The 25,994-nt window shown below is 44.1% G+C and overlaps 1 protein-coding gene across 2 annotated transcripts; it reads right to left on the bottom strand.

Annotated features, from left to right (window-relative positions):
- LOC143842870 (cytochrome P450 2J5-like) lies at window positions 1–25,994 on the bottom strand. Of its 2 annotated transcripts, XM_077348153.1 has the most exons (10): window positions 25,658–25,994; window positions 20,666–20,993; window positions 19,064–19,226; window positions 11,785–11,934; window positions 9,772–9,932; window positions 7,411–7,587; window positions 6,745–6,886; window positions 5,894–6,081; window positions 4,720–4,861; window positions 1–938 (listed from the first exon to the last, which is right to left on the bottom strand). In XM_077348153.1, the coding sequence occupies exons 2-10, from the start codon at window positions 20,825–20,827 to the stop codon at window positions 748–750; spliced, it is 1,476 nt and encodes a 491-aa protein (XP_077204268.1). In that variant the 5' UTR covers window positions 20,828–20,993; window positions 25,658–25,994; the 3' UTR covers window positions 1–747. The 2 variants fall into 2 exon arrangements, with proteins under 2 accessions (XP_077204268.1, XP_077204269.1); XM_077348154.1 differs by lacking the exons at window positions 20,666–20,993; window positions 25,658–25,994 and adding an exon at window positions 21,720–21,961.

The raw sequence follows: 25,994 nt of genomic DNA, 5'->3' as shown, positions 1-25,994 counted from the left end.
TTTATTTTGATGTATTTATTTATATTTAAATTTGTATACCGCCACTCCCAGCAAGGAGGCTCATGGCCATTCACAATAAGAATAAAAACAGCATACAGTAAATCATATCCTTAACAATAATCCTAAAAAAAAATCCTTGATTACCCCAAAAACATCATTGAAACATCATAGAAAATGACAGTATACACTATTTAACATTAAACCCTTCTCCTCCTTAACATTAAACACATTGAACCATTGGCAATATAGAATGGCAGTTTGGTGGAATAACATAGGGTTCCTGGTGCAGTTTAATTCCATGCACCGGAACTGGGGGGGGGGCAGAATCCCACCCCCCAGAATCAATGCCCGGCCCTAACCAAACGCCTGGTGGAAGAGCTCTGTTTTGCAGGCCGTACGGAACTCAAGGGCTCCCATCAGGGTCCGCAGCTCATCTGGGCCCTGGTTGAGGCCAGGCATACCTCCCGGGGCCCCAGGACTCTTGGCAAATTCATACCCACAGGGGGGCATAAGGAACTAGGCAGCCCCGTAGGTAATTTACATGCAGACTTCAAAACCACTAATAAGATTACTTATCAGGCAATAGTAAGAATTTAGCAATGGCAGTTCTACCTAAATTTACCTTGAGGAAGCATCTGTCGAGTTCTGTTAGAGAAAACAAGGACTGAATGAATTGAGCAGGTGAGAGCAAGGGTAGGATGGAGCAAAGGTTTGGATGGAGAAATGGAACACTCTGATTTCTTTCGTTTATGATGAACTGCTGCGGGGAATGGCACAGAGCTTATAGGGGCGGGGAGCTAATGATATACCAACTATTGGATCTGTGTTGAGTTCTTTCACTCCTTCTGGTGGTTGGAAAGTGAATGCCCTCAGCAGGCTGGCAAAGAAGAGAAAGAGCTCAACCCTTGCCAGCTGCTCTCCCAGACAGGCACGGGCCCCTGCAAAGGAAACAAAGGAAGGCAATATGTGAGAGAGCTATTAATGTGTATTGTCTACAATGTATCATATTGATGACCATCCATTTTGGTCTTTGGTAACAGACCATGAGCTGATGGGCCAAGACTTGTGTTGCTGCATCTATAAGTCCTCCATACCAAATGCCAAACTTTCTCTCTTCCCAATAAAGCTATTTAGATTCCCTATTTCTTCCTAAGATGCAGCATTTGCCTTGCTGAAGTGCTTAAATGGGAAGAGTCCTCTGTCCATGGAGAAGGACATTCTTTACTTGCAGAAAGACCCAAATTCCATTCCTGCCTCCATTACTTAAAGCTCTCGGGAAACCGGGGAGGTCTTCAATATCCCCATGTTCTTGCTCAGGATGGCTCTAGAATGTTAGGGACTTAGAAAATTAACATGTAAAAGGAGAACTGTCCCATTTAATTTATCTCGAGAGGAATTTGAGGTGCTTAAGCTCTTACAGTCAGACCCGAATACTATTATCAAGCCAGCTGATAAAGGTGGTGGCATTGTTGTTATGAATTGGTGTGATTATAAAAATGAGGTGATGAGACAACTGAGTGATAGATCTTATTATAAACCTGTGAGTTATGATTGTATCAACATGGTCATGAGAATTATAAGAATTGTAATTCATGAAGGTCTGGGACTGGGTTACATTAGTAAAAATGAAGCAATGTTTTTGGAGAATAAGGGCCATTTCGCACGGCTTCAAAGTAGCAGAATGGTTGCTATTTGGAAACGCTACTAATTTGACATAACCCACGACGTCGTAGACAATCTGCAACAATCCTGAAACCAATCAGCAAAAAGCGCTTCGTTGTGGCGCTTTCAGGGGAATCCAGAAAAGTGGATTCACCCTCCGGATAGCGATACACTCCTGCAACCAATCTGCAACAGTAGCGCTAAAGATCTGTGCGTTACCATTGTTGCTGGTTCTTCAAAGTCCCTCCCCCTGGCTCTCTCCTCCAAACTCCCGGCGAAGCGATCGCCATTTTTTTTTCTCCGAGCGAGCGGGGATAAACGCACCGGCGAGCCTCTTTCTGTTTAGAGGCTTCCCTGGCTTCAGTCCTTCACCTTTAGTCACTAAGCACAAACAACTGAAAAGCCCGTTTGCTGAAATAAAGTCCCTTTATTTTTTACAAATAAATTCAGCCGAAAATCGTGCCCGTGAGAGGGGGGGGGGGGATTTTTTTTTTTATCACTCGAGGCAGCGTGCAAATGATCATACAATCAAACGACAGCTCACATTAGGCAGCTGGATGGGTCTCTCCGTAGCAACGAATCTACCTAGATTCATTGCTATGGGTCGTTTTTTTTTTTTTAAAAAACCTTTCTTAAAGGGAAAGGGGCTGTTTGGGAGCATGCTAACGGCTGCCCATTGGCTGCTTGACGGCCAGGGGCGGGACGAGCTTGGCAATAGCGCTTCCTTTCTAGCGATTTCTGCCGAGACCGGAAGCCTGTGGGAAACGCTAAAAAACGCAACTGATTCCACTACAAAGGCAGGTATGCATAACGACGAATTCCACTATTTTAAATGGCGATTTTTCATTCCGCAAACAATTTGCAACAAAGATCCCTGTGCGAAAAGGCCCTAAGTATCCCAGAATACCTCACTTATATATATTGCCAAAAATTCATAAACCAGATCGCCCTCCTAAGGGACGACCAATTGTATCACAATGTGGATCGTTTCTTGAACCTCTTGCTAAATTTGTGGATTTTTATATTCAGCAAACTTTTTTCAAATTGTGAGACCCTGCTTAAAGATACTACACACTTCATTAATTTAATTCATAAATTAATCATTCCGAAAGGTGCAAACTTACTATCTATGGATGTGATTTCACTTTATACAACCATCCCTGTAGAAGAAGCCAGAGTGGTAGTACAGAATGCACTGGACCAGAGGCAAGAACTGAGACCACCAACTCATTTCCTATTGGATTTCTTGGATTTAATTTTGGAACATAATTATTTTGAGTTTGATAGAGAATTATATTTACAGGTACAGGGGGTATCGATGGGGTCCCCAGTAGCACCATCCATAGCTACTTTGTTCATGCTAGATTTTGAAAGTAAATGGACCGTTTTGGTTGGTCCTTAAAAAATTATTGATATATAAAATTTATTGTACCAATTGCCTTGGAAAGGTTCTGTTTTTCTCTGTATGTGCTCTAGAATGTTAAGCAAAAAATACAAAAGTGAAGAAGTGCCTTGTTATGTCCAAGCTAGCAACATTTAACACATTTTACCTTTCAGTTGGTCTATATCTAAAAAAGAAATGGAGGCAGTGACAGATTTTATTTTCCTGGGCTCCAAGATCACTGCAGATGGGGACTGCAGCAAAGAAATTAAAAGATGCTTGCTCTTGGGGAGGAAAGCTATGGCAAATCTAGACAGCATCATAAAAAGCAGAGACATCACCCTGCCAACAAAAGTGAATCCAGTCAAGGCTATGGTCTTCCCAGTTGCAAAGTATGGCTGTGAAAGTTGGACCATAAGGAAGGCTGAGAATTGAGGCTTTTGAACTCTGGTGCTGGAGAAGACTCCTGCAAGTCCCTTGTATATTGGAATCAGCTCTCGCCCATTGAAGATACGAATCCAGGAGCACCTGAATAGCACCGTCCATAGCTACTTTGTTCATGCTAGATTTTGAAAGCAAATGGCTTCTGAATGAGAATCTTAACCCATTCAAATCAGACATATTTTTTACACCAGATTCCTTGATGATATTTGCATAATTTATTTAAATGGCGAAACTGTGATGCAATTTATTGAGTGGTGTAATAGCCTGCACCCTTTAATCAAATTTACAGGTCAACATAGTTCTTCTTAATTAGCCTTTTTAGACACTTTGGTTACTTTTGATCCCCAAGGTAAACTTGTCACAGCCTCATATAGGAAATCTACAGATAGGAAGACACTGCCTCATTATAAGAGTTTTCACCCCTCACATCTAAAAAGGAATCTGCCCTATGGGCAATTTCTAAGACAATAAACACTAAAGATGTATCATATGAGGAAGCGTCTGAGGCAGGGGTAGTCAAACTGCGGCCCTCCAGATGTCCATGGACTACAATTCCCATGAGCCCCTGCCAGCAATTGCTGGATATCCTGAAGGAGTGATTTCTAAGGCAAGGACCAGAGCTAATTTGAAGGGAAGGGAGGAGCTGCTTCAATATGGCCAACGTAGAGAAAACATGAAGTTCACCTGTGTGTTTGATTTTTCTTATTTTGCCTCAGATATCAACAAAATATTGCAGAAACATTGGCATTTGATTAGTGACACCCCAGGTTGTGAAAATGGCTATAGAAGAAGAAGAAGAAGAAGAAGAAGAAGAAGAAGAAGAAGAAGAAGAAGAAGAAGAAGAAGAAGAAGAAGAAGAAGAAGAAGAAGAGTTGGTTCTTATATGCCGCTTTTCCCTACCTGAAGGAGGCTCAAAGCGGCTTACAGTCGCCTTCCCATTCCTCTTACTGAGAATGAGGTGGCTGGATGGAGTCCCTGGAGCAGTCGGTGTGAGCTCAAATGGACTCTTGGGAATGGGAGAGGACAGGAAGGCCTGGAGGATCACTGTCCATGGGTTCACGATGGACAACTTCGCAACTAACAACATACCACAAAATCATCAAACTAATCTTTGTCATAAAGTTTTGGTAATTTATTGATTCCTAAAATCATTCTGTCCTAGAAGAAAGGATTCCTCAATGTAATCCTCCAGAGAACCCTGTGAACAGCTGTCAATCACATTGTGCACTTACCTGCGCCAAACGGAAGAAAGGCTTCCCTTTCCACAAAATTCCCGCCTTTGTCCAAAAAGTGATTGGGGTTGAATTCCTCTGGTGTTTCCCATTGCTTAGGATCAAGAAGAGCAGAACGTAGATCCGTTACAATAACAGTCCCCTGGAAGACAGAAACCGTTGCTTCAGGATGTAGACAATCAAGGACATTGCTCTTGTCTAGTCATTGTCCCAGGACAAATATTTGCTGTTTCTGAGGATCGCTTGAGGTCTGGCTGGAGATGGGGGGAGCAACATTTTGGCACCATCACAGCCATGACGACACGGAACGATTACGCACAATGGCAGCCAGGTTTCTCGGAGCGAGGCAGCATGTCCCGCCATTTCCTTTTTATGCGCGGGGGATGAAATTCCTCATATTTAAATCTGTGGACCTAATGAGTGGCAGAGGGGGTTGGCTTCTGCCGATGGGAGGGTTCCTGCTGTGTGTGGGGGAGGGGTTTGGCATCCCTATCATTTCTGGACCCCCTCAAAGATCCGGAATTGCCCAGCCATTTCCAGCTTTTGATGACCCGAACTGTAACAAAAATTAAAATGATGAAAAGAAATTAATGTATCAACAACATTCTGATAGTTAATGTTTGTAATTTTGAGATCCCCATTAGAGTTTTTTTGAACCCCCAAATTGTCCATGACTGTTCGAAAGATATTTGCAAACAGAAAATGAGATATGCAGCTGCAGGAACAGTACTGGAAAGGAACTGGATCGATTTTATGTACTCTGTTGGCCACAATATACCAATAAATAAATAAATACCCCATTTCACTTCCGGGTTTCCTTCTTCAGTCCAAGTGAGGGATACCAGCTCTGGGCTGTGCAATACCTGAAGACATTTGGGGTGGAGCTGAAAGTGGGTGGGATTTATGGCAGGGAGGGTCTTCAATGGAGTATCATGCAATGGGGCCCACCCACGAAGTAGCCAATTTCTCCAGGGGAACTGATCTCTGACACCTGGAGACGAGCAATAATGCCAAGGGATTCCCACCTGGGAACTGCCAATCCTGGGCTCAATTGAGAAGCCAGAAGATTTCAGTGGGAATATAAAAACGACCCTCCTTCTTCTTTTAGACATATACATCTTTCAGAGATATTACTTTTAGGATCGAGAAGGGCAACCAGAAGCATATCCTGTACCTTTGGGATAAGGAAACCACGCATGTTCACATCTTTTGAACATTGTCTGGGGATTCCAAACAACAAGATATACTTGAAACGCATGATCTCATGTATCACAGCCTTCGTGTAGGGCAGTTTCTTCTGATCTTGGTAGTGCAATAGTTGAGAGGAGCCTAAAACATCTTCGATCTCCTTGTGGACTTTCTCTGAGGAAAACAATTAATAAAAACCCCTCCGTTATTAGCCCCGCATTTTCCTGTACCCCATTTATGAAACAATGAAACGATTCAATATCAAGTATTATTATTATTATTATTAATGTTGTTGTTGTTGTTGTTGTTGTTGTTGTTGTTGTTGTTATGTGTATTATGTTTATTATATTTATATTTCCCGCCTCTCTCTATAAGGCTCGAGGCATGCATATACGTTGAGCTGCAAGCTTGGATCAAGAAGCAGCACATACAGAATTAGTTTATAAAAGAAACAAAAATGTAAAAGAACCAGAGTCCATTAATGCAAATTGATCCTCATGACAAGCATCCTTAACAAAAGAAGAACCTGAGAAATGGGTCTTCTGCCTGCTGGCTAGGAGTTATGGAATACAATGTAGAGTCTACGCTTTTATTTATTACACTGTTCAAGTGAAAAAATCCATAACAAGTGTACATAATCTGGAAATCATATGTCATCCTTTTTCCAATTCCTATGAGATATCATAAATATAATTGGAGGTAGTGATGTATCTCTGATGAAACCGTGTTTCCAAATCTAGAAAATAGAGACTTAAATTTCAACCCTATAATCGTTTTAAACTGTTCTGTTTTGTTTTTGGAATGTTATTTTAAAGTCAATACAGAAGTCCTTCTTACCTTGGATGTCTGGATGACTTGCCATGAGGAGCAGTGCCCATCGCAGTGTCAAGGCACTTGTTTCGGTTCCTGCTATGAACAGTTCAAGGATGCAATGAATTAGATTCTCCTCATTGAATGTAGAGTTGGGGTCATGCTTCTTCTGTTGTTCATGGAAAGAAAGTGAGGTCATATTTTTAACATAGTGAGATAGCATTTTGACCCTAAAGCCATGGGTAGAAGCGTCTACAAGATGTTCTGAGGAAGCATCAGATCGGTTGGCTTCACACCCAAAGTGATGTTCTGCCAGAACATCTGCCAGCTTGGTCCCAGGGTCCAGGCAAATTTTGTCATCCAAGGTCAACCACCAGGACAAAAAGCAAGGATACTGATAGAAATCAAATATATTCTCGAAAAGAAATAGAATCTGACAAAATTAAATATCAGTTAATCGATGAACAAAATATTCAAAGCCTAGGGAACATTCTGTTTATTGACCATGTCAACGTCTCTTTCTCAGTATTCCCTTTAAGAAAATGTCATATTTGCAGAATTACAACAGTCACCGTATATTTGACTTGCAAGTGCCCTGGTTTCAAATAATGCAGATAATGCAGTTTGCATGTACTATCAAATTTTTCCTTCTTCTTGAATGTATCTGATTTCATGTAGAAGGTGACTACTTACTTTCTTCATCTGAAGTAGATAGAAATCAATGAAATCTTGTGGCTCATGGACAGCATGATGCTTCTTATGCTTTTCTACCTCCTTCCTTGCAAATGAAAGCACAATCTCTGCATCTGCTAAGGCCTTCTTGTGAGGCCCCGGAAGGTGTTTCATGATCCATGGGAAAAGTTCATAGAGCTAGAAGGAAGATGAAAGCAAAATCCTATCAGTACTGTCAGCTGGCTCAGTCTATAAAATAATTGGTGAGGTTCTCAAATCAACATCCCTGCTGGGAGGCATAGAGGCCAAAGAGTGTAGACCAGCCTTGTTGTCTTGAGAGGTCTGCTTCCTATCTGGTGCAAACATCAAGGTAGTTACAGACCAGCTGGACAGGCTCACCACAGATTATTACCCCTTCCTTCTCATCCATGTACGAACAAATACTACTGCCCAGCACAGCATGGGACGCATTAAGAAAGACTTTGTGGATCTGGGGGGAAAACTAAAGGACCTGGGAGGGCAAGTTGTGTTTTAATCAGTCCTTCCTGTAAGTGGCCCTGGCTTAGGAAGGGAGAGAAAAATCATGCAAGTGAATGATTGGCTACGTCATTGGTGTCATCGGGAAAGGTTTGGATTTCTGGATCATGGTCTACGATGTCAATATGAGGAGCTCCTATCTGGAGATGGAGTGCACCTCACAAGGGATGAAAAAGTATTTTTGGGAGAACCCTTGCACACCTGGTGAAGAGGTCTTTAAACGAAATCCAAAGGGGGAGCGATATATAAATTTGGAACCTGGTTTGAGGGCAGGACCTGGCGATGGGAAGATTGCAAAGCTACAGGGAACAGCACACAAGCAGGGAACTACTAACTTCCAAGGAAGTTCAAAAGCCAAAACCATGGGGGGCACAAAGGATGGATTGTGATGTCTCTACACTAATGCATAGAGTATGGGAAACAAGCAGGAGGAACTAATAGTCCTAATGGAAGAAGGGGACTATGACCCAATAGGAATCACAGAAACTTGGTGGGATAATACTCATAATTGGACAACTAGAATTGAGGGGTACAATCTACTCAAAAGGGACAGAGATACTCCTAGACCAAAGGGGGGGGGGAACAGTGGTCATGGGTGACTTCAATTATCCAGATATCTGTTGGAAGACCAACTCTGGTAAAAATACAAACTCCGTTAATTTCTTAACTTGTCTTGCTGAAAGCTTAATTTCCAGCTTAGTAGAGAAGGGAACCACGGGCTCTGCTTTTTTAGACTTGATACTCATTAATTGGGAAGAACTGGTGGATGAAGTGGAAGTAGTGAGCACACTTGGTAGTAGTGATCATGTGATTTTGGAATTACTGTGGGTCTGATCTTTTGCTGTCAACAGGAACCAGTCCTAGCTATTCTCCAAGTGACAACCATCAAGATACTTAGAGAGCAATCACTTCCCTTCTCAACCTCTTCTCCGGGTTGAACATTCCGATGTCCCTCAGCCTTTGAGTCAACCAAATTCTTTTGACCAAGCAGTCATCTTCAAGCAGTGGTTCTCAACCGCCCTAATGCCACGACCCCTACAACAGGGGCAGGGGTGGCGCATGCACACGTGCCACTACCGCTCCTGCTTGCCATGGCTCTTGCCAAGGTCCTGGTGCTGACCTCCTCCACGGCTTCCATGAGCTCCAAGGTGGCACGGAGGAGGTGTCATGAACCCCTGATTCCTGCCCCGATTTTTAGACTCTATTCCCAATGTCCCACGTCTCCTGCCAGAATTCTGGCATCCCAGTGAGACGGGAGAGCACCGCCCCACCCCTATGCTCAGCTTGCATTTCAAAGGCTTCTCCTTGCTTCCCGGACATCTCACTGCCTCTCATCTTCAAGGTTGTCTCCCCAGAGCCCATAACAACAGATGGGGGCAATTGCTTTAACAGAGCTCCATATCAAAGGGTGCTGTGATCCTGCTTTCCCACACAGGCTGGTGTCTTGCCTTGCCCCCTTTTCCCACAGCCCAAGTATATCGGCCCTGCCATTCCCTAACATGGTGCCTGTCAAAATTCACTGTCTGTGAGCATATGCAACATATGGACCTTTTCCTTGCTGACTTCTACCCAATAATGATTTAAAGCTTCCTACTGGAGCCCGAGAGTGATATCTTTGGAGTGAGTTTGCTGGAGGTTCAACGGCTTGGTTCCTGACAGGAGGCCAACGCCATGCAGCCACTGCCGCCCCTAGCGACCCTTGGGAAACGGCTGAACAACCCCTTAAGTGGTCACTCACAACCCCCATGTTGAGAACCTCTGTCTTAAAAGGTTCATCTTAAAGATGTCGGGAAAGGAAATCTAGAGCTGCCTGACCTAACAGGAAAACAAAAGAAAATGACTTACAATATGACTGAAGCTATTTAGAAATTTAGACACATATTCAATGATTTCCATCAGCTTGATGAATTCTTTATCTTCAACAGGAAACCCGTGTCCAAATGCCATAGCACAGATCACATTGGAGATGGAGTTAATGATGGGTATTGCAGGGTCAAATGGCTGTCCTGAAAATAAAATTGGTTACAAAAAATTTCCCCTCTTTGGTGAACACTGAGGGTGATTCTGCACCAGTGGTGTGCTGGTGCATTCTGGTAGAGCTGCAAACTCTGCCACTTTCTGTCTCCCCATTGTGGCAGCAAACCTGGTCCACTCTGAATTTGTGCATCCTGAAGGACATAGCCGTGGTGGAATAGTTCTGCTGTGTGGGGAGGCACAATTCTTTTTACAGGAAGGTTGAATTGTGTCAGAACACAATCCCACTTACCTGCAAAAAATGCCCCATTTGGCCCCACAGTGGCACAAAGTGCCGCAGAGCTGAGTGGGCATTTTCTGTTGCCTATGGGCCTCTGTAGGATGGGGCGCACCACCACATGGGCCTCTGCCAGGCTAGGTCCCATTGGTTGCCGGAGCACCTAAAGGGACGCTGAAAACATCCACGTTCCCTTAAAGTGGGGCAACGGGAGCCTAATGCACTTTGGGCCCGTGAGAGGCCCACCCCGGTGGTGACATCATGTGGAAATGGGGATTAGCCCTGCTGCCATGTGACCACCCTCCAAGACTTTTCTACCTGTGCAGAATCAGCCTCAGAGTGGCTAACATAGTGCAATAAGACAGTTTATGCAGGCTGGAGTATTAGTCACGTAAGATGCAACCACACAAGGGATTTTTTGGCCCGGTGCACCTAATCTGTCCCCAATCTGTGCTCCTGCATGGGAGTTGGGGCACTGAAGTTCGCAATGCGTAAATGGTCTAAGAAAAACAAAAGTGTCTGTTGTGGGGAGACGAAAGGGAAGGCAACTGTAAGCCGCTTTGAGACTCCTTCGGGTAGAGAAAAGCAGAATATAAGAACCAACATGCCCTTGACACACTGGACTGAGTTAAGACATTCATTGCATTCTTTCTTATTTTTGGCATCCAGTTTTTAAAATATTGATTCTGCCTGTCTTCCTGGCAGCTCTTCTGGTTTCCTTCCAGCAGACAGCTGAAACCTGAGCACAGGGCAGGAGGCAGCTGGCTTCCCTCCCTTGCCTTGTGAAGATGGAAGGTGGGAAGAAGCTGAGGATAGATCAGTTTACCAGCAGCAAGGCCTTTCAGAGAGACCAGCACCTATTCAACCCAGCAAATAGCAGGAAGAGGAAGAAGAGGACAGATATACACTACAGTTGGCCCTTATTGGAAAGTGCTCTATCCCTATTGGTGGCACATACCCAGGGAGAGACAATCAGGTAGGGAGTCAGTTATCTGAATGCAATTAGAGCTGATTGGTCCTCATTGGCAGATTGCAATTTGAACTGATTGGCCCTCATTGACAAAGTAGAATTTGAACTGAATGACTCTCATTTCCAGAGTACAATTTGACTCTCATTGGTAGACTTGGCCCCTTCCAACTCTATGATCCTATATGATTCTATAAAGGAGAGGTACACAGACCAGTTTGAGTTCTTTGCAGAAACAGATACAGAAACTTTCACGTACAGATACTGGAAGCAAAGGAAACAAAAGCAGAGTGCCTTCCTTCGAAATCAAATTTTGTAAGAAATCTGTCTTTTTGATTGCAGGTGGGGCTGAGAGGGCTCCGAGAGAACTGGGACTGGCCCAAGGTCAGTTGGCTCCATGTAGAAGAGTGGAGAATCCAACCCGGTTGTCCAGATTAGTGACCACCACTCTTAATCACGACACTAAACTGGCTTTCTAATGTGGCTAGCTAATTTGGGCAGAGGGATGCTAGGTGTTCACATCTGTGTCTCAATGACACATCAGCTACCAGAAGGGAACTTTAGGGAAAATGGCGCTAGCATGGTGACATAGGTAGAATACTGCAACTATTGGCCAGCCAAATGTCCTGACGTCACATACCTTTTTCACGTGCAAAAGTCTCAACCAGCTGATGGGCCTCCTGTTCTATTTGGGGCTCCATGCCTTTCTTCCCCAGTCCCAGCTTCCGCATGGTGGTTACCCCAAACTTCCTCTGCTGCTTCCAGGTGTGGCCATTTGATAATACAATACCTAAAGACATGAAGAATCACTGAGAAATTACTGCTATAAATAATACAATAATCATTCATAGTATTAAAATGCACATCCAAACGAGCTCACTGCAAAGCCATGCTCTCATTTATCCTCTGGTGGGAAGGGCACAGCTTTGCAGTAGCCAATAGTTTGCAGTAATTTGGCTAATGTTTTGAGTGGGGAGTGTAAGTTAGCAACTTTCTTTTGACTCAGGGGGAGCCACAGCTGGAGATGGGGACCTTAAAGTTGTCTGGGTCAGTCAGTAACCTTTTATTGGCATAAAATATGTATAAGCCATATAAAAATTGGGTTTAAAATTTCAACAAAATAATAAAATAGGCCATGGGGTTACATAATCAAACAGATCTTAAAATGATTAAATAAACTATAAAAGATAAAATACAAGGTAGGCAGCATATTTTAAAAGCATCTTCGTTAAAACTCTGGCAACTAAAATGGTTACCTCTGGGTCTTTGTCAGAGAGCAGAAATTGCAAGGTCATCGATTTAGTTACAGAAGGCTTGTTTCCCAGCAAAGCAACAAAGCTGTCATCCCGACACTGCTCATATAAGGGGCAATCTAGCAAAATGTGTGAGACAGAGTCAGGGCAACCAGAACCACACGGACAGAGTCTTGCATGGTATGGGATACGGTGGAATCTTCCCTCTAAGACCTTTGAGGGGAAAGCATTCATTCGTGCCAGGAGAAAAGCTCTTCTCAGGGGTGGGACATCAAGAAGATGCAGATATGTAGGCATAATATTTCTCTGCATAGTGATGCCAAAGAATGCTGGTGAGCAGACTCGAGGCTGGGTAGGTATGAGTTCCTGCTGCTCATGGTCTAAAGTTGGTCTAAAGACCTTAAAGTCGTCTGGGGATTTCATCCCTGTGGAGACAATCTATGTCGTGCTGATCAATGGCACCTGCTAATGAAACTACAAAAAAATACTGACATTGAAGAACATGAAGAAGATCAGTGCATACACCTGCTGCCTACTAGGAACACGTTAGAAAAGGAGCCCTTCCCACAGCCTCTGGGAGTCTGGCCTTTTTTCAATACTATCCGTTGGTTATGCTCATGGGAGAATGTAGCAGACTCAAGGTCACCTCTATGAGAGTTGAAGGTGCCACCTGCTTAGCAACAAAGAAGCATCCCTTTCCCTTTTGTTCCTCTTCCCTTCACTATCCTAATGCTCTCTTGCACCTTTGCTGTAAGCCTATGCCTGAGACCTAATAAGAGGTGCATCAGGGAAGCAAAAGAACCCTAAAAGCCCCCACCCCAACCCCATTTCAAGGCCTCCAAGAAGAAGAAGAAGAAGAAGAAGAAGAAGAAGAAGAAGAAGAAGAAGAAGAAGAAGAAGAAGAAGAAGAAGAAGAAGAAGAAGAAGAAGAAGAAGAAGAGCTGGTTCTTATATTCCGCTTTTCTCCACCCGAAGGAGGCTCAAAGCGGTTTACAGTCGCCTTCCCTTCCCTCTCCCCATAACAGACACCCTGTGGGGTGGGTGAGGCTGAGAGAGCGCTGATATCACTGCTCAGTCAGAACAGCTCTATTAGGGCTGTGAGGAGCCCAAGGTCACCCAGCTGGTTGCATGTGGGGGAGCGCAGAATCGAACCTGGCATGCCAGATTAGAAGTCCGCACTCCTAACCACTACACCAAAATGGCTCTCTTTAGTTTTAAACCCTCTTCACCAGGTGTGCCTCATGCATAATCCATCCCCTGACCTTCAAGGTCCCTGCAGGGACACTGCATGCCCCTGTAAACTCTGCAGTGCTGCGGAGCTGGATGGGGTGTTCCCCAACCCTCACCTTAGTGGGAGAGCAGCATGCTACTCCCCTGCCATTGTGCAGAGGTGGCACCCTGTCCCCCGCTTCCACTGCCACCATGCAGTGCACCAGTCTGTTCCATCCCTTGCGCACTATGCTAGGGCAGTCCATGTACACTGGGGGATTCCCTCCCCTGTGTGTATCCAGGAAGCAGTGGGGTACGTCACCCCAGTGTAAGGACCCAGCAGCAGCCTGGCATGGCTCCTGCCATGCATAATGAGTCTCTGTTTTGCGGAACTGTCCTGCGGAACTGTCCTTTGGGAAGGGAATGCAGGATGGCATAGCTGGAACGAACTGGTCAATCAAGTGTGAATGGGGTCCTCTTTGTACTGTAAAAGGCTAGACCTATCAATACTCTCTGCCTGCCTTTTTGCTCTATCTATGAAACATTGTGGGCGGTGATATTATTTCTTTTGATGTGGAGGAATTGTCCCTTGGGGAAATGACCATGAATGAAGTGAGTCAAGATGCAATAATATATTTCTGTCTGTCTCCATATGATATGAAGAAACAGTCAATTTATTGTTCTTAACATGTACTCGGGTATCCAAAAAGGGAACTGATGTGGGTGAGATTGTGCTGTAAATTTAATAGTAGGGTGGGCGTGATTCAGCTACTGGTCAAAATGTACAAAAAGTTCTGTGTGATCAAAAACAATAAAAATGTCGTCCAGAAATCTGGTGTAAAATAAACAATTAGCAAAATAGGGATTCATCTCTTCATTAAGTATTAAGATCCCCTACAAAGACAACATGAGCATGTTGGCTACTACGGACACCAAAGCTGTGCCCACGGCCAAACCCCATACCTGTAGGAATACTTGGTTTTCAAAAGTAAAATAATTATTATCCTACACTATCTCAAATAAATCCATTAAAAATGGGTGGGAGGTTGTGGACCCAGGCATTTTGTCAAATATCTACCACAATATCCCTTTGTATGAGGGTTATTCGTATATAGGGCATTCATGTCTACGGTTATGAGAGTCACCCGGCCATGTACAAATACATTTTCAATGGAATTTATAAGTGGGTAGTATCTTTTAATATACAGTTATTGTTGTAGGGTAGTAGTTTTTGCAGATGGTAATTACATATTGAGATAAAGACCCCGTGATCAATCCACACTGAGCTATGATTGGTCTGGCAGGAATCAGAGTGATCCTATGAATTTTAGGTAGAAGGTAAAAATAGGACATTTTATAAAAAGGTAGGATGAAGAATTCACCTTCCTGCTTTGAAATATAATTCAATAAATATTCTAATTAATCTGACCATAGATTTTGCCTTTTCCCAGGAGCTTTTACTATAATGTGTCTCATTAGATAGTTGTATATAAGCTTGCATAAGATATGCCTGTTTATGCCAAATTACTACCCCCACCACAACATATATCAGCCGTCCTAATTACCATGGTGTCATCCATTTGAAGAGATCTAAGTTACTGAAGAGCCTCTTGTGGCGCAGGGTAGTAAGAGAGCCAACATGCTGTCGGAAGCTCTGACCATGAGGCTGGGAGTTCAATCGCAAGGTTGACTCAGCCTTCCATCCTTCTGAGGTCGGTAAAATGAGTACCCAGCTTGCTGGGGGGTAAAACAGTAACGACTGGGGAAGGGAATGGCAAACCACCCTGTATTGAATCTGCCAAGAAAACGCTAGAGGGGTCACCCCAGGGGTCAGAGATGACTTGGTGCTTGCACAGGGGACACCTTTACCTTTACGTTTAAGTGCCTGAAACTCCTTTTCAGAGACATTGATCCTATAATTATTTATTTATTTACATTTTGATTTATATACTGCTGTTCCCCAGATGGGCTCACGGCACTTTACAATAATAAATGTGTATGTTTTTTCTCCATAATGGATAAATACATCTCTTAGACTGAGACTGAGATAGTCTTCAACCTTTCGGTGTTAGTCTTTAACAGGGTTGTGGTAGAGAAGAAACATTTCAGGCCTCCCACACAGGTTGTTGTTGAATTGAAGGACTTGAGGCCTACTGCACAGGGTTGTTGTGCAGATGAAACAGGAGACAAAAGTACCAGTTTCGACTGCAGAATAACGCTGTGCAGTGGCCTCAAATCTGCAGAGAGTTGCAAAGAAGAAAGACACATGGATTGGCTGTGTCTAACCCCCGGCCAGAGCAGTATTTTAAGTGAGAAGGGGCTTTTCTTTGGCCTCCTTGTCAGGCAATTTTTTGGTAGAAGGGGAAAGCCCCCCACACACACTCTCAAAAGGAAGGCCCTCAGGCTCCCCTGCGTTGCTCTTGGAAAGGCCTCCTCCCCTCAGTTAGGGCCTGTCAGAGGCTCCTTCGCAGCATTCCTTGAGGGGGGGGACCTCCTGCCAGCTCTGTCAGGGTTCTGAGGCAGTTGGACTTGACAGTTAGGACAGCCTTGGGGCGAAAAGGGCTGGCACAGCCTGTGTTCTCATCCCCTTTGGCAGCCCTGTTGACCTCCTCTCCCAGCGGTGGTCAGGAGCAGACTGGCAGCCAGACTGGGCTGGGTGAATGGATGGAATTTTGATCTGTCCTGGTGAGGGGCCAATTGGAAGGTGCTTCGTGCGGCTCCCCATTGGCTCCTTGGCCCTTGAGTGGCACTTGGAGGGGCGAATCAGGAGCTGCTAAGCAGCATGTGGCCTGCTTTCCGCAGGTTGTGGGACCCCTGGTTTATATGATCACTGTTTGTTTAGATTTAATCCCTGGGAGAAATATTATGAAACAAATATAGCAGAACTGGAGGCCCCGATGTGTAAATATACCCTTCTTAATTGTGGGATGTGGAGTGTAATTATCTGAGACCTTGTTGTTAAAATTCATGCAGCCAACCTGGTGTAGTGGTGAGAAATGTGGACTTCTAATCTGGCGAACCGGGTTTGATTTCCCGCTCCCCCACATGCAGCCAGCTGGGTGACCTTGGGCTCGCCACAGCACTGAGAAAGATTTGTGTCCATTTATCCAAGGGGTTTGACCTGCTTGCCTAATGTAGAAAGCAGAAGGGTATTAGCATTTAATAGCATCGTAATGGCATTTAATGATGCCTTTGGCAATTGGAAACTATTCTGTTTCTCCATATTCTGTCTTAATGACAGCATCTTGTCCAAGGTACAGATTGTACATCAACATCAGAAGTTGTGGCACACGCCTTGCCTTTAAAACCAGCCACAGCCTTTCGTAATCCACAAAGTCAGAAGCTGAGAAGGAACCTGTGAAACACATGCTGATTTTCTCTTGAAATCCGTTCATATGTTCCAGTAACCCACATAAATTTGCAATGGGATATCGAGTGCCTCTTCGTTTTCTGAATCTGGCTGGAACATTTAATTGTACCGTTCCCTATATCAGTGGGCGTCAACCTGTGGTCCCACTTATTATTGAACGTTGTGGTTTTTCATGTCAGATTTATGTCCTTTCTGAGTGGGGACTGCTCCATTTGTCTAATTTAGAGCACGGAAGGGCACCACAGATATTTGATGGCAAATATAGCATTGGAGCATATATAGCTCAGCTGATGCTACACCATCTGCACCGGTTACCAGTCTCCTTCTGGGTCAAGTTTAAGGTTTTGGTTTTAACCTTTAAGTCTTTACACGGCCTGCGTCCTGCTTATCTGTGTGACCGCCTGTCTGCTTATGCCCCCAGCAGGCTCTTGGCTCTGTGGGTATGAATTTACTGGTGGTCCCAGGCCCCCGGGAAATGCGCCTGGCCTTGACCAGGGCCAGGGCTATTTTCGGCCCTGCCCCCAATCTGGTGAAATGAGCTCCCGGAAGAGCTAGGAGCATGCGGGATTTAAATTAATCTGTGATGGCCTGGCAGGGTAGTTAGGCCTGGGCTACTGCATTGTTAGGTCTGGGTTTGCATATCGCAAGGGTGTTATGTAGCCAGGAGATCCTAAGATTGTCTGGCAGCCAGGCAAGAGATCTTCAGAGGTGGCTTTCCATTGCCAGCCCATGTATCATGGCCCTGGTATGTCTTGGAGGTCACCATTCCAACTGCCAGCAAAGGCCAACTCTGCTTCGCTTCTGATTGGGCTTGCCTGGGCTAGCCAGGTCAGGTGACCTTGGCAGAGGTGATAATGAAACACAGTTGACAACTTGGTTGTTACTGGCTCTGTACTCAGAGACCATGTACATGTTAGGAAGTGTACTGCTATGGGTGAGAAATTTGTGTCTTTGTGTGGGCTCTTTCTGTTAAATGAGGCCTTCTCAAGGCCCAACCAGTAGAACAAGAAAGTTATAGGTTGCGACATACCCAGGGCCATTCCGCACAAGGACCAATGTTGGCAATTGCTTTCACAAAGCGGAAACGCTATTTTAAATAGTGGAATCTTGGCGTTCCGCATACCTTCATTTCTAGTGGAATCCAGTAGCCATTCATGCGTTCCCCGCAGGAATGACTAGAAAGGAAGCGATATTTTTCTGCGCTTGTTCCCACCCCTGGCCGTCAATCAAATGGAACAGCCAATGGGTGGTTGTTACCATGCTTCCCAAAAGCCCCTTTCCCTATAAGCACAGTTTTTATTTTTAAAAAACGTTGCAACGAATATGCGTTGATTCGTTGCAACGGAGAGACCCATCTAGCTGGCATGTGAGCTGGTGATTCATCATTACCACGCTCCCCCAAGTGGAACCCCCCCCCCGCACAGGCGCGATTTTTGGGCGAAATTAAAGGGAACTTGCGAACAGGGGGATGTGTTGTGCTTGGGGACTTAGGGGAGCTTTAAAGCACTTCTGTGGAGGGACTGTAGCTGGAGAGTCTTTTTCGCAAGTGTTGCAGGTTGTTTGCAAGAGTGTAGCGATTTTCTGAGGGTAAATCCACTTTTCTGGATTCCCCGGAAATCGCTACAACGAAGCAATTTTGGCGCTAGTGTAGCAGGAGTTTTGCAGATTGCTCCCGATGTTATGCGGAACGCAGTTTTACTGGTGAAAACAAAATGTACGAGTAGTGCTATATTAAAGTCGTGCGGAATGGCTCCCAGATTCTGTCCCTGCAACAAAGGAATTGAAAAACTTTCCTCTCAAGTTCCCCTCAGATCCACTTCAGATTACTGCAAACAGAGGTCTCCTCTGTGGACTGTCCAGTTTATGTAACAGAAAAGAGGAACAACCAGTTCCTCTTGGCAGTGCCAAGTAGCTAAGCTAATAAATGCAGAACAATTTTCATTTCCAGTTTTGACCAGACAGAGAAATGTATATGTAACTGCAACCTTCAGGAGCTTCCTTTGCTCTCTCTTGTGCCTGGTACCTGCAGGGTACACTCAAACAATATTGGGTTGTTGTTGCTTGTTTAACTCTTCCCAAGGACTTACCCAATCCCTGTCCTAAAGCTTTCAGGAAAGGAGTTGAGACCCGTTCAGCAAAATCTTCTGAAAGGTTGATCAGGCCTTCTTTCACTGCTTCATATCCAGACAGTACAACGATAGGCATTTGCCCCAGCCACAACATAGAAATGGGTCCATATTGTTTGGCCAGCTGCCATTTCCATGGAAAGAGACAAGATAAAGGATTAAATTAATTCAGCTGGTTTGTTTCACTGTCACATGTGCAGTTCACTCTTCTTTACCTTTTCCGCTCCTGGCCAAGTGACACTCTCTTCTCTGTCCATTTCCCTCCTCCCAGATTCCTGCTTTTCCCCACGTGGGTGTAGTTTGCACGGGGCTTTTTACCCACTCCCAGTTTGAATAAATCCCTCGGATCTACACTGAACTGAATTGCCATTTTGATTTGGGGCACTTTACATATTCCCTCCGCAACATGCATGATTGATCCAAAGTGACCCTACCATTCCCCCACAATATCCAGATGTGGATATACCCCACAGTATTTGAAAAACCACCATCAGTAAGTGTGCAGATATCTGCTTTTTGCAAATTAACTTCCTTCTCTGTGCCTTGTAGCAAAACAGTCTTCCCTGACTGGCAAGGGCATCAGTGCAAAGACTTCCTCGTTCCTGGATGCAAGGCTTATCTTAAAGTGACGGCACACCAGAAGGCCTAATTCAGCAGAGATTTGCCTCTTGGATTTATTCCCCCCTCCTCTGCTGTCTCCAATCCTCTAACTCCCCACCCCCTCATTCAAGAAAAGAAAGAAAGAGACTCCTGCTGAGCTTGGCTCCCCGCCCCGCTCTGAGCTTCCCCAATCAAATGCAGAACAATTTCTGTTTCAACGGGGGGGGGGGGGGCTGGTCTCTCAACGTTGATAGGAACTGATGAGGTGGTTAATACGATAAAGGTTTATTGAGGTGGCTGATTCTGCCACTTTTCCAGGCATGTTTCTATTGCCAATCAGTGCAAAGCGGATTTCAGGTAACACCTTCAGGGTTTGAAAAGTTCGTAGTGATGCATTGTGCTAAAACTTACGCTGCTTTGGAAGAGCCGTTCTTTCCTTTGGCAATCATAGAATCATAGAGCTGGAAGGGGCCATGCAGGCCATCTAGTCCAACCCCTGCTCAACGCAGGATCAGCCCAAAGCCTCAGCCCAAAGCATCCTAAAGCATCTTGTTCCTGCCATCAGGTACATGGTTCCTTGATCACCACATTATTTGGACTGTTCAGAGACCACCAATAAAAAAAAAACAGTTTGCTTAGGTGGAACTGATGATAATTCAGTGCCCATGCAGTTGCTTAGACAAGCTACCTTGCTTCCTTGCAAGTGCCCTTCCTTCAAATTGCACACTTGTGTGGTTATCAGGAGGCATAGAGAGAGAGAATATTTGTAGACAACTTCTTGGGAAGAGAGGTCAGAGCGTCTTCTCCTTGCTGAAAGATCCACATAGATTCAGACCAGATATGTAAAATTGCCTAGATGACTTCCAAAAGTAATCATCTACCCAAACAAATCTAGTAAGAAAACAATTAAAAATAGTTTTGACTTTAATTAGCTATATAGATTAATCGTATGGAATTACATACCCTGATGATAGTATCTTCATGAACCTTGACCCCTATTCGCCAAGTACTTCCAATGATGGGTAGCCGAAGGGGCCCAGGAGGGTAGGACGTGTGTGACCAGCGTTGTCTCAGGAAGTGAAGCATCAGGAGACACATCAACAGGGCAATCAACACTCCCAACATGATTGTTGCTTCTTTATCTCTGTCTTACTATCGTTCCAATGCAGGGACTGGATGTCCTTCTTGAAGTGGATGTTCTTTTCTTACATGCTGCCACCACCCCTTTCAATTATCCTGTGGCATCTTTTTATGCACTCTTTAGTTAAGTACGCAGGATGTCTACGAGAACCTGCAAAAATCATTTTAGGATGAGGTCATCCGTGCATCCATGAATTACCACTATGATGTGATTGCTCAATGATTTCTGGAGGAGAAAGCCTTATTACAAAGTCCTTGATCACCTAATGGTTTCTACTCTTCACAAAATCCTGAAAATTCATCCATTTAAAAATCAAAACAAATAACTTGCTCCATCATTTTATCATCCTCAAGTTATCTAGAAACATAGCAGGTGGAATTTCAGGTTTTGGCCTGGCTGGATTGGGGAAGCATGCCTAGGCAGAATCTCTGTGTTGGACATCTTCTTGTGGCTTCAGTTTAAAGCTCTCCTGGTGAATCTCCCCAAGTTCTTGCCAAACACATTCTTTCCCAACTTGGATAAGTGAAATCCATTATGTGCTGGTAGTCCTTCTAGAAAACCCGTCCAATTCAGAAGAAGAAGAAGAGTTGGTTCTTATATGCTGCTTTTCTCTACCTGAAGGAGTCTCAAAGTGGTTTGCAATCGCCTTCCCTTTCCTCTCCCCACAACAGACACCCTGTGAGGTGGGTGAGGCTGAGAGAGCCATGATATTACCGCTGAGTCACAACAGCTTTCTCAGTGCCGTGGTGAGCCCAAGGTCACCCAGCTGCCTGCATGTGGGGAGTTCAGAATCAAACCCAGTTTACCAGATTAGAAGTCCGCACTCCTACCCATTACACCAAATTGGCTCTCAGGATCCCAGAATCCAATTCCCACCTGCCAACCACCACCAATGCAGCCAGCAGTTCACATCCGTTATTGTCCATGGTCCACCTCCAGCACCAGATTCATTCCCCTCCAATTCACTGTGCTTCACTTCACGGAGATTCCCTTTTGCCTCTATATTAAAGCAAAATATACCATCCTAATATTCCAAATCCTGGGTGATTCCAATTTAAGAAATAAAATTAAAAAGATTCATGGCCCATCTGAAGAATCTATGGAGGGTTCACAGATATATCCACAGGCACAGATCTGAGGGCTTACTTGCAGGCTACAAAAATTATTGCATAACCTCATCTTCTTTATCAAACTTAAGTTGAAAACTTGCAATTTTCCACTTCTTAGTGTGTGGCTGCCCTATCTATGATCCTTTTAGGAATTCCAAATAATTCTTGAGACAACTGCATGCCCCAGGTCAGTATAGTGGAGCTCTCAGTAGTTATTTCAGATATGGAAAGCAATGAGGGGAAGGCTGGAATCTACAGAAAAATGCCCATCCGGCTGCATGAAACTCTATGACATGAACTCCCATATGGAACAGTGCATTGTGGCGGTATAATTTACAGGCAGTGAGTACCTCCATCAGTCACTTTAAGATCACAAGCTCTTCCCAATGAGGAAGGAGAAAACTTTCCCTGTAGACTCTTGTAGCGTCAAGGGATCAGGAATAAGCAAGGGTACAAGGAGCCTTTGAGAGTAGGCCCTAGTGATGTAGAGATTTGGGGGAGAAATGGGCCTTGGAAAAGTAAATGAGAACATTTCTCATTGAGCCCATTCCATGTGCCCTGAATAGAATCACAGAGTTGAAAGGGGCCATCCAGGCCATCTAGTCCAACCCCCAGCAGGATTTCTCAACCACAATTCGGACCCCTGGAAGGGTTTCCTATACAAATAGGAGTTCAGACAACTGAGAGCACGTGGAGAGAGCTACTGGGGAGAGTTGCTGCTGACCAGGTGAGGCTATTGTGCTGCCTGGGTGAGGTGATTGCTGGGTAATTGTTGGGAGGCTTAAAAAGGGCTGCTCCTCGCCAGAGGCACGAGAGACAAAGGGCTCTTGTCCTGTGGCTCTTAGCCTGGGGTTCTTGGCCGAGCAATTAGAATCAGTAGATTATATCAGTAGATTATATTTCCCTAGTACTTGCACTGCCTAGACATTACAATGGACCTCCAGGACACTCATCCCATCATCTGCAGTGAGTGTGACATGATTGCCTTCCTCACAGAAGACAAGATGGACTACAGCTGCCCCAAGTGTAAACTGGTAAGACTTTTGGAGGAAAAGATTAGGGGATTAGAAAACAGAATTATTACTCTGACCCAAAGTAAGGAAGGGGAGGAGTTCATAGACCAGAGCCCTACAACTCGGAATAAAGACAATACAACTAGTCTTGAAGAGGATAAGGAGATTGACCACAATAGGGAGCCTCTGCCAGGGTTCGTGTCCCTGGAAGGGTTTCCTATACAAATGGGAGTTAATTAATTCTTCATAATATTTAAAATTTGTTAATCATTTATTGGGTGATATGACCATATATAGTCGTGTTGATTCCCCCATGTCCAATGATGAACCAGGAGGGGGATGGGAGGGGCCCCGCATGGGCATGTATACAGCTGTGCTTCCCAATCAGATTCTGCACAGTTGCACCACTTCTGGCGCTTCCTGAAGCCTGAATTCTTAATGGATTCAAAGGAAAGAGGAGGTTTCTCGCTCCCTGATTTTCAAATTTATCATGAATCAACTTCTTTGACTTGGATAAAAGATTTGATCCAACTGAAGGACAATAAACCATTAGACCTTGAAGGATTCAACTAACAGTTTAGTTGGCATTCATACATTTGGCATGACAAGGATAGGATCCATATGGAATTTAAGGAACATTGTATTAGGAACAATTGAATTATGGGATCGAAAAAATACAAAGGCTTGGACCACTTACAACACTATGGTTGTCACCAGAAGAAATGCTTAGGAGGTCAGGAAAAAGGGGTAAATCAGATTGGCTTACATATAAAGATTTGATTTATACAGAAGAAAAGGATTTTAAATTACAGTCTAGAGAAGAACTTCAGGGAAAAATGATTGATTGGTTTTTATATGTTAGTATGTAGGACCCTCCAACTTCCTTGTTTTGCTGGGTGGACCTTGTAAAGGCCCCATGTACTAGGAAGGTGAGATGGGGTTGCTCACACCCTGTTCTTTCTTCAGTCAGCCACATGCAGCTTGCTGAGCTTTATAAAACATTTAAGACATTAATTTATTCATTATTTCATTGTTTAATTTTAGCCTATATCGTTGTACTTGAAGTTTAAACCCATTACTGCGTGTCCTCTCCTCTACAGCCAACAGAAACAGCATCCTGCCCTCCTCCAAGTTATTACCTTTCAAATACTTAAAGAGGGCTATCATGTCCCCTCTCAACCTCCATATGATTCATATGGCATGGAAATTAATTTGTACCTTTTGAATTTAGGACTCTACCACGGATGAAAAGATATTCAAAATGGATATTATCTAGAAACCTTTATGGTTGATTCTTTATGTATATACAATTGTATTAAAATTCAATATATGTCATTAGAACAAGAATTTCGCCTTGGATAGGTTCCTTGCTTTTCTGTTGGCATTCTATTGTGAACATTCCTTTTTTTGTGTTGTGACCTTTAGAATGCAGCTAGACGCTTTTAGATTAGTTGAGAACAGAGAAAATGGGATGGTTTGTAGTTATAATACTAAACAGAGAAGTGAACCTGTCCCTAGGCTTACAATAAAGTCACAATATCCAGAAACGTTAACAAATAAAGCTATACAAAATGAGAAACTAGTCTCATTTCTTGTCCTTTCTTTTATAGTGAAGGTTCCAACCAAAACGGTCTCTAGATTTGTCCTGTTTTCATAATGGGTCCTCAGTGATTGTCCTTTCATTATTTGATAAGTATAAATAATTCCGAAAAGGAATGTATATCACCTTAATTGGCAAAAGAATTATTTACATATTATATGGCTGTTGGCCCCGTATCATATGGAGATGCTTGTCAGTAGGCAGCTCTGATTAAATGGAAAGACATACTTATATTATATTAAAATATTGATATTGTGACTTTATTATAGGCCGAAGGGACAGTAAGAGAGATGAGAGGCAAAAGGAAATGTTGACATTAAACAGAAGTCTCAATGCAGCATCCCAGGGACTTGTCCGTAGAGAAGAGGAGAGCTATTATAATGGACAATTTAAAAGCAATAGCAGAAAATAATAATCTGTTCCACAATAAATTAAATGGTAATTTAGATCACTGTTTAATATGCTGAAAGAAAGGCACAGAAATACATTAACTGAAGAGGACAAAATAAAGAAAAGATGATGTTGATGATGATGATGATGGTGGTGGTGGAGGTGGTGGTGGTGATTGGATTATTTTAACTGCCTCTTTCGGCAAGCCGTCTCGCTTTGGGATACACAGTAGAAAAAACCCACATAAAACACACAGTAAGATCCCTGTAAAAGTTATGCACCCCTGAGGCAAAACCTATCCTCCCACCCTGGAAAGCCATTAGTAGTTAGATAATATCATTTGTGCCCAAGGTTCTCTGTGCCCTCCCAACCATTTTCTTCTCCAAAACTACAGGACCTTACACATGGGAGAGTGAGCAGGGCCATTCAATGAAATCACTCTAGGTTTACAAGGCTACATTTAGGATTGATGGCACAGTTTTTTTCGGGGGCGGGCAAGGAGGGAGGTTTCCAGATGAGAAAGCCTTCCTTTGCAGTCTCAGTGCAATGAACCTTCCGAGGTCAGAAACGTAAAGGGAGGTGCAAGTTTCTTGTTTGCCAAAGAGCTCCCAGTTACGACAGAGGGGAGGCAGAGCGTGCTGGCTGCCTTCGGCCTGTTCTCCATCCCCCCTTCTCATGAAGGACTTTTTTGGAGTCACTTACTTGGTTGTGTCGATTTTGTTTTCTTCCGTGTTCAAGCAGATCAAGGAGTAGGTTTTCTACATCCCCACTTTAGTTATATATGGACACTGTTGCATCGTGGCAACTAATAACCTGGATCTCAGAGTACTAATAACCTGGATCTCAGAGTACTGCCTGCTCAGGTTTTTGAACTTTTCTGGCATTGTTTCCAGAAACATTGACTGGGTCAGGGTCACTAAGAGAAAGCACGGGCAGGGAAGCCTCTCCATTTGCAGTGTGGCTTCTCTACCACCGAGGGAGCGAAAGAGGCAGAGGGGGGAGAGGGGGGGGATCCAAAGTCTGAAGTTGGACTCACACT

This window comes from Paroedura picta, chromosome 8 (assembly GCF_049243985.1).
Source record: "Paroedura picta isolate Pp20150507F chromosome 8, Ppicta_v3.0, whole genome shotgun sequence".
NCBI classification, from domain to species: domain Eukaryota; kingdom Metazoa; phylum Chordata; class Lepidosauria; order Squamata; family Gekkonidae; genus Paroedura; species Paroedura picta.
Note: the sequence above shows the minus strand (reverse complement) of the source record. Positions and strands in the feature narration are given on the sequence as shown.

Excerpts from the sequence above, each read along its gene's own strand:
- LOC143842870 (XM_077348153.1), bottom strand. The coding sequence starts at position 20,827 with ATGTTGGGAGTGTTGATTGCCCTGTTGATGTGTCTCCTGATGCTTCAC. Across the intron at positions 9,933-11,784 it reads GACTTTTGCACGTGAAAAAG|GACAGCCATTTGACCCTGCA; the intron begins GTATGTGACGTC and ends TTTTATTTTCAG. Across the intron at positions 4,862-5,893 it reads GTGGTTTCCTTATCCCAAAG|GGGACTGTTATTGTAACGGA; the intron begins GTACAGGATATG and ends TCTGTCTTCCAG.